Here is a 14,666-nt window from a genome sequence, read left to right on the forward strand (position 1 = left end):
TATCAAATAATTATCATTTCAATGTATTTCAAGTTTAATTTCATGATTTTATGTACTTATCATTTTCTATTTTTATCTCATTGAATTTATTAGAATTTCGATCGATTTTCAAGGGTATACTTTAGTGTACAAATTCGGGTCCGTCAATTCATATTCATGTGCGCACATTTTTCAATTCAGAGAGCACACTCCCGCGAACCTCATTTCTTACAGCGGGATTACCAGTCCAGGCTAAATCCCCTGTAATATAAACTCATAGAGTATTGTCGGGATTACCAGTCCAGGCTAAATCCCCTGCAACAACAATTACTCTAATGAGCTTGGATCTGAATTACCCGTCCGGGCTAAATCCATTTTCCACATATTCTTCGGGAGGGCTATATCAATATCACCCGTCCGGGCTAGATCTTTTTCACACATGTTCTTCGGGAGGGCTATATCAGGATAGGATCACCCGTCCGGGCTAGATCCTTTTTACCGTCAATTCCTTTTCAGAGATCCATCGAATTTTCCTTCCATTCAATCGAGATTTTTTTTTCTTTTTATCAAATATATCAATTTTTTATCAATAACATACATTTCAAGCATCTAAAAATATAATTCAAGTTACACGAACTTATCCGGATAAATTGCAGAAACATCAAAATTCATGGACATTTTGGTAATTTTCCATTTTTCTTGAATTTCCACCCAAATCTTGATCTAAATTAATATTTCATTCAATTTATTAATTTAAATGATAAAACAATTCATTTCATGCAATTTGGCCATTTTGACATTTTTACAAAATTACCCTTAAAATTTTACTTTTATTCAATTTAGTCTTTGAACCTAAAACATGTAAATTAGCTATTTTAAAATAAACTCATATTAGCTTAATATTCACATATATTATTTTTCCTCCTCCTTCACTCCATTCCACATCCTTGATATATATATTACCACTATTTACTTGTTTACTCATAACAAGTTGTTCACTTGAGTTATAGTCACTAAACTAATTATATCTTAAGCTACAGAACTTCGAATTGAGATCCGTAATTTTTATCTGAAACTAGACTCACATATATTCTTACCATAAAATTTTCATAATTTTTTGTTTATCCAGTAAGTACATTTTATTCTTTAAAGTCATTCTTGTTCTGTTGTCTGACAGTTTTGACCATTCTTCACTAAAAGTTAATTATCTCCTTGTACAGGATTCAGATGATGTTCTCGTTTGTTCCTTTTTAAAATATACTTATTAAGGATTCCAATCATATAAATTATAACTCATAATAATTATTTTACAATTTTTAATGATTTTCCAAAGTCAGAAAGGGGAACCATAATTCATTCTGACCTTGTCTCACAAAATTTATTATATCTCATAATTTAAAATTACATTGATTACACCATTTCTTCTATGAGAAACTAGACTCAATAAGATTTAATTTAATATTTTTTTCATTCTCTAATTCAATTTCCATGATTTATGGTGATTTTTCAAAGTTAACCTAATGTTTCTGTCCAAAACTATTTTAGTGCAAAATGTTGATTACTAAATTTATAACACCCTTATTCCCTTTCTCTATAGTATTTCCCATCACTTTCTCTTATTTTTCTTCACTAACATATCAAGAACATAGAACCTTATATAATAAAACCCTACATTAACATCAATTTTATACTTTTTCAATAATATCAAACTCAAAAATATATTGAAATCTTGATGTTCTTACCTTGCTCTATTGATTTCAATCTTTAACTTGATTTTCTCTCTCCTCCAGCCTCTATTTCTTGAATCTAACTTGATATTCTAGCTCCCCATAGTCTCCTTGTCAATTTTCTCTATTGGTGGCTATAGAAATTTCTTTAAATTCTAAGTGAAAATGGTGAATTTTTAGTGTGAGGACCAAATTGTAAAGAAAGCAAAACTTTCTTTCTTTCTCTCTTCTTCTCACATTTAGGGGTGAGCATTCGATCGAATTGAATAAAAAATTTTCGAGTTAATCGAGTTTTTGAATCTCATTTTATCATCCTAACTTTATTTGAAGTTTTCTCGAATCGAGTCGAGTGAGATGGAATTCGAATCGAATCGAATCGAATATATTTGTTCGAGTTAAATTTTAAAAAATAATTTTGGGTCATTGTAACCACTGTCACCCATCGTAATAAAATTTGTCCACCTTAATCAAAATTTTTATTAACTTTCATCACCTCATAATTTATTTATTAATTTTTTATATATTGGTTGGCTTCTTTACTTGCTTAGTTGTTTCAATTATCTTCAGATTCATGTCACTATGTATTTTGGAATTAAAAAATATATTAAATGTAAAAATATGATTTTTTTAATAAATGTTATTTTAAAAATAAAATGTGAAATTGATACCAATATAAAATTTTAACACGAATATTTTATGGCATAATTAATAATTCAATTTTAATATAAATATTTAATATGACTAAACAATTCAATAATATAAATAATATAAAATGTAAAATTTAATTTAATAATATAAATAGTAGATATAAATAAAATTATTACTATTTATGTTTAGTGATTTTTTTTGGATAATTTTGATTTTTTATTTGAGAGTAAAGGGTGAGAAGTAAATGTTTAGGGGGAAAATAAAAAATTTTGGGGAATAAAAGTTTGAGGGAAAGTAAATAGGGGGAGTAAAATTTTGGAGGGAAAATATTAAAAGAAATTGGAGGGGGGAGGGTTTGGGGTAGATGGGAGGTGGGATGGGAAGGAAATAAAAGTTTTAGGGGAAAAGTGGGAGGGAGTAAAAATTTTGGGGGAAAATAAAAGGTTTTGAGGGTTTTTGAGAGTAAAATTTTGAGAAAAAGTAAATGGGAGAGTAAAATTTTGGTGGGAAATGGATTTTGGGTAGATTGGGGGGTTGGGAGGGGAGGGGAGTAAAAGTTTTTGGGCGAAAGTGGGAATGAGTAAAAGTTTTGAGGGAAAAGTAAAAAAGTTTGGGAGTTTGGGATAAAAATGTAAAATATTATAGTTTGATATTCGAATTATTCGAATTATTCGAGTTATTCGAATTCGAAAACTCAACTCGATTCGAACTCAAAATTTGAAAAAAAAATCGAATTGATTCGAATAACTCGATTTGTTTAACTCGAAATTCAAATTTTTTTCGATTTTTTCGAGTCTAATCGAGTTTTGCTCATCCTTACTCATGTTGATGCATGAAAAAATGGTGGGATGATGGCTTCCATCTTCTTTCCACATATATATACATACTAAATAAAATAATAAAATATCATTAAGAAAAAAAATCAAATCAAAATATAATAAACTAATATTTATTTATTTATTTAATCTAAAATATCTCCAACATCATCATTATTTTCTAGATTTCTCTCCCTTCTAATTGACCATTTTGCCCTTTAAATCTTCTAAAATTCCATCATTGAGTCATCACTTAATTTGGTAAAATTACAATTTGGTCCTTCATAATTCTTCATCTATTCAATTTGGTCCCAATTCATCCATTTTCCTTAGGTTCTAGATTATTTCACCCTTAAAATATTTACACTATTGATCCTTCAACTTTTTCATATTTACATTTTAACCCCTTAAATTTTGAGTATTTACTATTGGGTAACAAAATTTTTCTCACTTTTACAATTTAATCCTTTCTTGAATTAATATGTCATAATATACTTCCCAATATTGTCATAACTCATAATTCTCATTTTTGTCACTTTATTTCCTTATTATATCAAAAATAATATCTTACTATAAAAATTTTTAGGGTATTACAGGTTATCTACCTATTTATTTTATTAAACACTTTGTTTTAAAATTTTTATATTAATAAAAAATTAATATAATTATAAAACACATAAAATATTTAATATTAAAATAAATTATTTTCAATGATTTATCAAACATAATTTAAATTTATTTATTTAATTTAATGATATAGCACCGGTTATAATGGGAAAAGGAACGAATAGACATGTCCATGGACCGGGCTAGGTTCGAATTAGGCCTTGAAAAAATTTTCGGCCCGCTTACTAGGCCCAATCTGGCCCAAAAATGAGCCTAAAATTTTGCCCAAGCTCAACTCAGATAAAAATGTTAAAACTCGGATCTGGCCTGGCTCGCTCGAATTAATATTTTTATATCATTTTTTGTATAATAATTTTTTAAAAATATAATATATCAAAAATACTAAAAACATTCAAATAAATCTTTCCCAACAAATTGAAAATAAATTAAAACAATATTTATACTTAAATAACAATAAATATGTGTAAATATGCAAATTAATGCCTCTAAAATAGTAATAAAATTAACAAAAAAAATAAGAGTTATACAATATCCAAATAATAACAACAAAATAGTAGTAACATAATAGTGAAATGGTAGCAAAACAATTAGAAAATAACAAGAAAAATAGAAGCAAAACATCAAGAAAATAACAGATTTTTTAATCCTTTTACTATTTCGGGCTAGATTCGGACCAAAAAAGTTTTACCTGAGGCCCAGTTCATTTTTTAAACGGGTCTTATATTTTTCTTTCAAAATCTATTTTTCAAACTTATATTTTTATCCTAATCTTTTTATTTTTGGAGTAGAACTTGACCGACATGTATAAGAATGAATATATATTATATGGTGATACAGCTTGTAACTATAAGCTTGCACTACTTGCTCGGCTGGTCATACACATTCATGTTTGGTACCTGTCAAAATCGAATAGGCTGGCTTGGTGTTCCATTATTAATTGATGTACTCTACAATTAGGTATGACCAATTTCCTTATAATGATATTATGGATATATAATTTTAAAAATTATTATTAGCTTCATAAATGTTGAATGTATTTATTTTTCTCTCCTCCGTTTCAATTTAATTTTTGCTATTTAACTTTAATTTTTTTCAATCCTTTTAAAATCAAGTAAATATTTAACCATAATTCTTTAAAAATAAACATAAAATATATGATTTTTTATGTTATGTTATTATATTTTTACTCTTGTAATAGTTTATAGATAAAAATAAAATGATAATTTTATACAGTGAAGCGAGCCAAGAAGAAATAAGTAATTATTATAACCGTTTCATATCCACTACCTAAAAGAAAAAATTCATCCCATCCTATCCTGCATCCACTTTTCAAACAAAAAAATCCACTCCATTCAGAACAGATTAAATCTAAATAATCCAACAACTTGAGTTTTACCATCCTACACATTCATTATTCATTTAAGTTGGCAGTCCAAAATATTTCTCCCCTTGCAATTTAAGTATTAAAACTTGTTTCAAAATCCAACATCATCAACCAATGACTAAACAAACTGAAACATTATCCATTTGGGGTTATAATTCCTGCAAATACAAACTGCAACAAACCCTTTCAATGCTTTGGTACCCCAGAAAAAAAGACAAGAAAATGGATGTTTTGTTTGAAAAAAATGTGATTTTTTTGTTGTACACAGTAGCGAAGGCAGAAAACTTTTTTTTCGGAGCGAATTTTAATTTTAATTTTTACGATAGAAAAAATTACAATTTACCATTTGAATAGCCTGTATTTTTATAACTTTTAAAATATTAAATCAAAATTTTATTATTTTTAGGAGAGCAAAGTATAATTTTACCTTTACTAATTTAAAATTTTAAAAAATTTAAAGGCCCTAAATAGTAAATTTTCTATTTTAGGGGACGGAGTCCCTGCCTTGGCTACACCCTTGGTTATAAAATATCCTTGGCCACTTAACTTGTGTGTGATATGGTTATGACATGATATCTAGGAAACTTTATATCATGAAAATGGAAAGTGAGGATGTAGAGGCGAGCACTAGTAGCTACTATCTTCTCTTCATTTTTGTCCCCCAACCTGACACAAAAAATGTTAGGCCATCTTGTTCATCTTCGATACGTGGTGGGAGTCACATCCATCGTTTTCATCACTTTCTAACCTCTATCTTGGCATGCTTTTGAATTTAATCCGGTGGCAATGTCCACCATTGCTCCAGTACCACCTTTGTTACATCAAACCAACATGAGTGCCCTATATGACACAAATGTCAACAATGTTTCAGCTTATTTAGGGATAGATTGCACCTCCATAATATTAGCCTAATGTGGAAATCATTTGGCATTTAGTTTATGTTGTTTTATTTACATTTCTTTTCAACTTTTTTAGGATCTAATCAATTGTTTCTAGTAAAAATGCAATGAATTTCAGTCTTATCCCTTATCTCTTTTGATCAAATAGGGCATTATGTATTTTCTAATAGGGAAAGATATATAGTGATGCTAATACTTGATATTCATATCCATCTTGCTGATACTAGAAAATGCATAAAACAAAAGATAACCTTCCATGTTCGAACATCAAGTAGAAACAATAAGAAATGAACTCGAAATGAATGATGGAAAGATAGAATAAACCGAGTAAAATCATTAATGATAATTAGCAGTTTGTAGCTTTGCCTGACTCCACCAGTGACTAGTGTTAAAAACTAGCACATCTGCATTAACCCACTGCTGGAAAGTCCAGTCTTAGGGACAGAGTCATCCTAACACCTTTTCGGGCTCCTCGTGGAGCACTTCCCTGGGCCACTAGAAATGGAGCTCTGAAGCATTAAACCGTGCATTTATAATCCACAAACTTGAAAACCAAGGATCCTTTTATGCTTTGTCATTGAGCTTTCCGTTCACATTACATATTGAATCCTTACTGGCAATAGCAGAGCTAAGCAGGCAGTCTCCCATTTGGTTCCTTCCAATTAAGTCACCAATAAAAGTAATACGCCGGTTCCAATTAAATCACCTTGAAATTGAATGATTCGTTGAGTCTAATCTCTTTTTTGTTTTTAACATTAACGGACACAACTACTACCACTAGTCTAGAAGAATAATTGAGCAATGAGCAGAAAGACTTAACACTTGAAGAAATCATTTGGAGCTGTTTCAAGAAAATGACATGGGAAGCATGAAAACAAGGGTGAGGTGGGAGAAGAAAACTTTAGGTGACCTGAATTCCAGGACAAAACTTTCTGAATCTACCACTCTAAAATATTAGCCACCTATCACAATAATTTGATAGCATAAACTCCAACCCCATTCACTTTTGACTGACCAACTTCTGTTTGCATCATGTTCAAGATGCTGCGACTAAAATGGAAAACATCTCAAACAAGCATTAAAGCCCATAAGGAAAAGATAGGACCATTAAAGGCCTGTTTACAGTCGGGTGTGCTTATATATACATATACAAATTAGCTTTCCCACTTCAATCTGTGTGTTTTGAATGATGGATTGTATTTAAGAATTTTGAAAATTCACAAAGAATCTCAAAAGAAGTTTATAACAACTCAAATTCTTAATTTAAATTTATATTTCTCAAGATATTCTTTCTTTTAATTCACACAAACTCGTTATAAAACATTAAGTGCAAAATATCATTTTATTTAATTCTAATATATACCGTCCAAAAAAAAAACTCTAATTTTCTTTTGTTTTTTTATTTTATCAATAATATTTAAGTATTTTTATGAAACGAGAAGCAAAGATCAGTTCCATTTTAATGATACACATAGTATATTTTTATCCATTAATATATATTATAGTTTTTTTTCTATAATTGTCGAAACCCTTTTGGAAATTGACTTTTTAACAAAAATGGAGTCGCCACCAATCCTTTTTTATATAGGTGTGATTGAATCATCTCAAAACTCGGTCATTTTAATAAAACATTAGATTTACTAAAACGGTAATATTTAGTCTTACAAATCCGGAAAATAGGTTCGGGAGTCGGTTACGTATGAGGAAGGATTAGCACCCTCATAATGCCCAAAATTGGTACCAAATTGATTACTTAATGTCTTAGTGTCGAAAGTTAAAAATGCGAAGAGAAATTAAAACGCAGCCCCTCTTTGCATGATGTTCTTTTTAATTAAAATCACTTAACTAAATTAAAACTTATGTAAAAGGCCTTCTTATCTCGAGGTAACCAAAACAAAAATGTCATGTCTCATAAGTTAGAGCACGACATCTCGAATCCTCGAAAATAAGATTGCTCATTATTTAATTACTATTTAAATCTCATATGTTTTTAGTTTTTTAAAAAAGATTTTGGTTATTTAGGTTCAAAGAGAAAGTCGAACTCGTAAGTTAGGGCACAACTTCTCAAATCTCTAAATAAAGAACGTTGCCTTGGTTTTAAAATTTTCCTTTTTTGTGCATCTGGTAAAAAATAGATATGACGTTTAATGCAATATGCGATTGATATATTCAAGTGTTGGTACAAAAATAAACGAATATTTAAACATGTTGCATAATATGGAAATGAAAAAGATAGTATATAATAGCTTACGTGGTCACAAAATGATAACAAAATAATAACATATGGTAGTCGGAATAATTTTTAGCCTATTAATAATATTGATTAATAATGGTAACAATAGTAAAATAATAAGTGGAACATTAGTAATAACCAAAAAATGGTGAAATAATAATAATAATAAAGGTATGATAATGCTATGATCATGGCTGTGTAATATTAATGATGACAAAATAAAATATTAATTAGTAAAAATAATCATTTAATAATAACATCAACAAAAAAATAGCACAAAAAATGAACTAAAATGAGATGATTAAGAAACTTAAGGATAAAAATGCAAGTTATGTAAACTAAAGGATAAAATAGAAATAAGGAATTAAAAATGTTGAAAATTAAATAAAAAAGATTAAATCGAAACCATAATAAAAGTTTAGGGGATAAAATAATAAAAACAGTAAATAAAAAGGCAGAATTAAATAAATGAAGGACTAAATTGGAATTTAAACAGAACTTAAAGCATAAATTGCAAAATAAATACAAAAAAGTGAAATAAAGGACTAAATTTAAAATATAGCAAAATTTAGTGCCTAAATTACAAGGAAACATAATATAAAGGATTAAATTAAAATAAGATAGAAAACTTTAGGGGGTCAAATGGCAATTATCCCCATCATATTGACACGTGTCACTCCCCAAGGAGTTCATAGTGGGTCAAAGGACTAAATTGCACAGGAATTTAAATTTTGGGGTGAAAATTAAAATAAATAAAAATAAACATGACTAAATTAAAAAGATGAAAAAAAGCGAAAGGACCAAAGCTACAAATATCTCCTCTCTTAAAAAGCACGCTGATCCTAGGAGGAATCGGGTCGATTTTCGGGTTGAGTTCCAGAACTACATCGTTTTGGGGTTTCTGAAGCTAGGCCAAAACGACGTCGTTTTGATATGCCTATATAAGTAAAAAAAATCATTTCTATTCAGTTTTTTTTTAAAAAAAAAACTTAAACTTTCTCTCCTTTTTTTAGGGCATCTCTCCGACTGGCCATAGGGGACATCGCATGTCCGTTGCGGCCACCAGTCATCGGCGACGGTGGCCGCCTCCTCCGATGACCAAAAAACCAAAAAAAATTCCTTTTTGAACCCTTTTTTTAAAGGGTAAACTACCAAAATAGTCACTTTTGTTTGGCTCAGGTTACATTTTAGTCACTTATGTTTGAAATGTTACGTTTTAGTCACTTATGTTATCACGTTGTAACATTTTAGTCACTGAGCCGTTAGTTTCTGTTAACAGTGTAACAGTAAACTGATGTGGCACGTTAAATCATCATTTCAAACAAAAATTCTAGGTTAATTTATACAATCGGTCCCCATATTTTTTCATTTGGAGCAAATTAATTTTTTTCTTTTATGTTTTTTTAACTTTCTTTCTTTTCCATCTCTTATGCTTCTCCCTTTGCTTTCCTCCCTTCTCCATTTCTTTCAACGTAGTTTTTCTATGTTTTATTTTTTTGAAAAATTTAATTTTTTCGAGTGAGGCGAGCTTGTAGACTAGTTACAAATGGAAAGCATAGAAAAACTATGTTAAAAGAAATGAAGAAGGGAGGAAAATAGAGGGAGAAACATAAGAGAATGGGAAAAAAAGTTAGAAGAACATAAAAGAAAATTTTTTAAATTGTTAAAAATGAAAAATATAGGGACCAATTGTAGAATTTAACCTAAAATTTTTGTTTGAAATGATGATTTAACGTGCCATATCAACTAACCGTTACACCGTTGTTGACAATTAACGACTCAGTGACTAAAATGTTACAACACGATAACGTAAGTGACTAAAACGTAACATTTCAAACATAAGTGACTAAAATGTAACCTAAGGCAAACAAAAGTAACTATTTTAGTAGTTTACCCTTTTTTAAAAGAACACAATTGTGGGGTCAAGAGCAAAAAAAATTAAGATCCCACCAAAACCCCGAGAGACCTTTCAGTTTTTCCTCCTCTTTGACACGGCTTCAGGCAAATCCCTTGGGATTCGACAGCCTTCTAGGCTAGAGAAGACCACCGACTACGGCGGTGCAGGTAAAAATCCAACCTTTTGTATTTATTTACTTATTATATATATGCGATATTCAAAAATAAATAAATAAAAAGAAAATTACCTTTTTTTAACAAAAATTGTTGTAGTTTCTTTCTATAACTCTTGTGCGTGTGTAAAAAAAAATTACATGCCATTGTTATTGGCTTTTATAGCTGATTACATAATATAAAAAAAATTCTTTTTTTTCTTTTTTGATGTTTCTGTCTTCTTTTCTCTGTTCCTTTTTCTTCTTTGCAGGTATCCACGCCAAAGTCAACGATGATAGGGAGTCGCATCATTACCATTTCGGTGAAACGATGGCAGGGGGCAGTCTTTAGGTGACGTATCCACTAACATGGCCAGGAGCAGCGACACTTAGGGGATAGAGGTGACTAGGGTTTCTGAAAATTTTTTAAGATAGCGGGCTTTGGGTTTTAATTTTTTTATTTTAGGATTTTTTGTATTTGGGCCATTATTTTTTTGTAAATAAACTTTAATAATAGACTTTTATTTTTATTTTTATTTGTTTTTGTTGGGCCAGATAAAATTGGGCTATTACAATAATTACTTTAAATTTCAATAATCTAAATTTCCTATTAAAGAATCTTTCTTCTAACAAAATAATTAAAAATTATAAAGTTTTTACTGTTAGGATGAAAAATGAGATTTGTAAAAAATTATAAATATTTTTAACAATATAAAATTAAAAAAAAAAACCTAAAGGCATTCTCTTTTAGAAAATTGGAATGAGCCGCTCTTCGAGTAAAATTTAAAAAAATGAATTTTGGCTCTTTTATTTATTTGAAATTATTTTTATTAAAACAAATTTATTCGTCGCCTAAATAAAAATGAAAAATCTTGCCCGAAATGTCAATGGTCACACCTTTAAGATACAAGATATACTGATAATTCCTCCTTACCTACAGGCACGCTATTCAAAATTGTTTCCAGAAAAGGACACCATTTTCATTTCTCAATCACAAAAGCCAAAGTAGGAAACTCGGTTCTCCCTTTATCTAATAATCATAATAATGCAGAAACAGAAAAATAGCACCAATTAACTCTTCTCTCAACATTAATTCTTAGAGCTAACCTAGAAAAGCAGCAGCAAGAAATCTAAAATAAGATAACACCATAATTCCATTTATCATAAAAAGGAACCCTACTTTCATGATTACTTGGAATGGACCAAACACAAGAATCTCGTCCCTAACTTGCACCCGCTGTGTTCTTGGCGACGGCATCAGCGTAAGAGATAGGCTTCCGATCGGGAGAACCCTTGTTTCCCTCCACAACGTCCTTCGTTTTAACGTCGGAGTCGATGTCGTCGGGATCCCGATCAGGGTCGGAGTTGTCCATGGCGGAGCGAGCCTTGTCCAGTAAAGGTTTAAACGCCATCTCAATAGCCATCCACCCGAAAGCTAGCGCCCCCAAAACCACCGCCGCTTGTTTCACAGGAGTTGGTTTCCCCATTTTCTTTCCTTCCTCTTTCTTTTTCCTGATTCTCTGATTTTTATGTTCTTTTTTGGGGACTAATAATAATTTGGCTATTGTTATTGTTACCTATGTTTATATATAAACACTTCGCACAAAATGAACGGGACTGGGCTAAGCAACCTGTGGGTCCCACCAAACAATGATGTTTGTGATGAACGGTCATGATTCTAATTTAAAAGGATTGCCTAGAAAAAGAACCATTAAAATAACGAGGATGAAACAACTTCGAGAAACGGTAACAAAAAACAAAGTGCCGATTATGCATAGGTAAAAATTGAGGCAGATTTATTAGAAACCTCATTACGTGGTAAATATATTTCAATTATTAATTTAATTTCTTGTTATAATTAATCCAAACATTTAATTGTACAAAAAGAAGGGGAAAAAAAGAGTTCTGATCGAAGGCAATGAACATGATCAGAATGCCGCATTCCTTCATTTTACAGCATAATTGACAGAGGTATTAAAATATCTGCTAGTCGGGAATCTCAGGATCCATGATTAAGCCGTACAACCAAGGCTAATGATCATATAGAAAAGTAAAATATCAATACTATTCCTTTTAATATTCGTAACTTCACCCATAAATTCTCCCCACAACAAAGTTGTCTACACATCCAGCTGTTACCAAAATTTGGAGGCATGGCAGCATATTTAACGGCCTCGACCTCGCCCGCGTCCACGCCCACGACCCCGACCACGTCCCAATGGCTTCCCTGAATTTGGAAATGCATTAGGAAGATCAATACTAAGATAAGATAAAGTAGATACAGGTAGGATACTCTAAAGGGGGGGGGGGAATGAAATGGCGATACCAGCTGTTGGCTTCTTTGGTTTCACCCTCGGTGTCTCTTCAACCAGCAATGTCTCAAGATTTAAGCTGTCAGGCAGGATATAGTAGCGAATATTGTTACCCCTAACACTGAGGTGATCCATAGTCACTGGATTTTTTCCCTTCAATGTAAGTTTCACAGTTTTGAGATGGGTGTTCATACTGATATCCACACCTGAAACAAATGAGCAAAGCACTCAGAAAAGTAGCATACCGATATGCTGTTGTCTGTTTGCTCTGGAAATGACTAAAAGCCAATTTTGCCATAAAGAAATAGTGATGAGATAGACATACAGAATAACAAAGAATGAAAAGCACTCCAGCAAAGTAGCCAACTAAATGCATGACAGCCACTAGCGTCCAGAAAATGGGATCTTGAGTATACACAACTTTAAGCAAAAGAAGCAAAGATGTTTATGCTAGTGTATCCAAGTTCATGCTCTTGCAAATTATTGCTTCCACTTTGTGAGGTATTATCACTATCTATCCACCTACTTAAGCCATCATGAGCTAAAAGTGCCTTAAGTGATGATCAATACAGGCAAAGAAACTTCGCATATTTTCCAAAACAACAATGAGTTAAAAACTTCGCACATATATATGTAGTTCAAGTCCCCTTGTTAATGAAACCAGGAAACAAGTAAATCATTCAATGCAATCTGGTATTAATAAAAGGGTGTAGCTATCCAAGAAGAATTGGGTTTTGTACAACTTTTCCAATATTCAGAACACCAGGTTAGAAACAATAACAGTAAATAAAATAAATAACCATTTTCTTTTACACAAAGTCACCCTATAAAAAGGTGGAAGTAATTGGTTAACCACATAAAAGCGAGATTGGGAATGGCCTAATTTCATCTAGCAAGAGTTACCAAGGAAGAATAAAACATCGTATAGGCAAGTTAATTACTAATTAATTAACACTTAACAAAAAACAAACACTGGCATTACTAAGTTTAACTAGCAAATCGAACCATAATAATAAAAAAGATTGCCCCAATCGAACCATAATTCAGGTAAATAGCAAACTAAGTTCAGATTTCCGAATCCGAGTCCATTCTTACAAGTAACATTACTCATTATTCATGAAAACAATAAACCCTAATACGTATGTCAGTTTCTACAAACAATCTCAAGCTTTTACAACTTCGCTAAAACGAAGGGCTAGGGTTTATCAAAAACGCTAATGCTGGGGCAAAAAAAGATGAAAAGCGAAATAGAGGAACCTGTGATGGTGCCGTGAACAACGGTTCCATTCTTGAGCTCAATCGACACTGTTTCATTGTTCAACTTCATCAAAAACCTGCTCATAAATTTTCAAATCATAGCCAATATATTAAGAACCTAAAAATATCGTTTGCTCGTCACTTGGTTAAAAACAGAGAAACGAATGAAATAGATTTCAGTGACCTGACGAGCTTCATGTTGAGGAGAGGTAATGGTTGAAGCAAAAATGTGAGAGAAAGAGAGGCAGCAGTTGTTGAACTGTGAAAGGAAGCGGGAGAGAGATTGAGCTGTTTGCCCGTTTGTGACGTTGATTTTTTGCTGTCTGGTTTTACTCTGCGATGCGAGAGAGAGGATTTAGGGCTCAGGCTTTTGTCTACATTTGGGGAAAACCTTTATTAAGTATCGACCCAAAACTCTTCCGCCGACTGGTTTTAATTTTGTGACTTGTGGGTAAGTATATCGCAAAAAAATCACTTGCATTAGTGTAAAATTTAGTGTAAAGTTTAAATAGTTTTATGTCTTTTTGTAATTTTTATATAATTAATATTTTAATAATTTAACTGTTGAATTTATTAATATATTTGTATTCATTATGTATATAAATTTTTTAATTGATCTAAAATATTGTCTATATTATTTAACGATTGAAAGTCCCTTTTTACAATAAATGAATAGTTAAAAAAACTTTAAGCAATTTTAATACATGAATGGATCATGAAATATGGCAATTGAATTG

General features: G+C 30.9%; 2 protein-coding genes across 2 annotated transcripts; both read right to left on the reverse strand.

The window, feature by feature from the left end:
• Nucleotides 1-11,318: 11,318 nt before the first annotated feature.
• Nucleotides 11,319-11,847, reverse strand: LOC107914536 (outer envelope membrane protein 7). The gene has a single exon (XM_016843481.2). The coding sequence runs from the start codon at nt 11,845-11,847 to the stop codon at nt 11,584-11,586; it is 264 nt and encodes an 87-aa protein (XP_016698970.1). The 3' UTR covers nt 11,319-11,583.
• LOC121220267 (small nuclear ribonucleoprotein SmD1a) lies at nt 11,319-14,411 on the reverse strand. The gene is made up of 4 exons (XM_041099825.1): nt 14,114-14,411; nt 13,930-14,006; nt 12,687-12,878; nt 11,319-12,587 (listed from the first exon to the last, which is right to left on the reverse strand). The coding sequence occupies exons 1-4, from the start codon at nt 14,125-14,127 to the stop codon at nt 12,526-12,528; spliced, it is 345 nt and encodes a 114-aa protein (XP_040955759.1). The 5' UTR covers nt 14,128-14,411; the 3' UTR covers nt 11,319-12,525.
• Nucleotides 14,412-14,666: the final 255 nt, after the last annotated feature.

The sequence above is a fragment of the Gossypium hirsutum genome, chromosome D08 (genome assembly GCF_007990345.1).
Source record: "Gossypium hirsutum isolate 1008001.06 chromosome D08, Gossypium_hirsutum_v2.1, whole genome shotgun sequence".
In the NCBI taxonomy this organism is placed as follows: Eukaryota; Viridiplantae; Streptophyta; class Magnoliopsida; order Malvales; family Malvaceae; genus Gossypium; species Gossypium hirsutum.

Coding starts and splice junctions, on each gene's coding strand:
- LOC107914536 (XM_016843481.2), bottom strand. CDS start 11,847: ATGGGGAAACCAACTCCTGTGAAACAAGCGGCGGTGGTTTTGGGGGCG.
- LOC121220267 (XM_041099825.1), bottom strand. Junction 12,879..13,929: donor TGTTCACGGCACCATCACAG/GTTCCTCTATTT, acceptor CATTTGTTTCAG/GTGTGGATATCAGTATGAAC. Junction 12,588..12,686: donor ACCAAAGAAGCCAACAGCTG/GTATCGCCATTT, acceptor TTCCAAATTCAG/GGAAGCCATTGGGACGTGGT.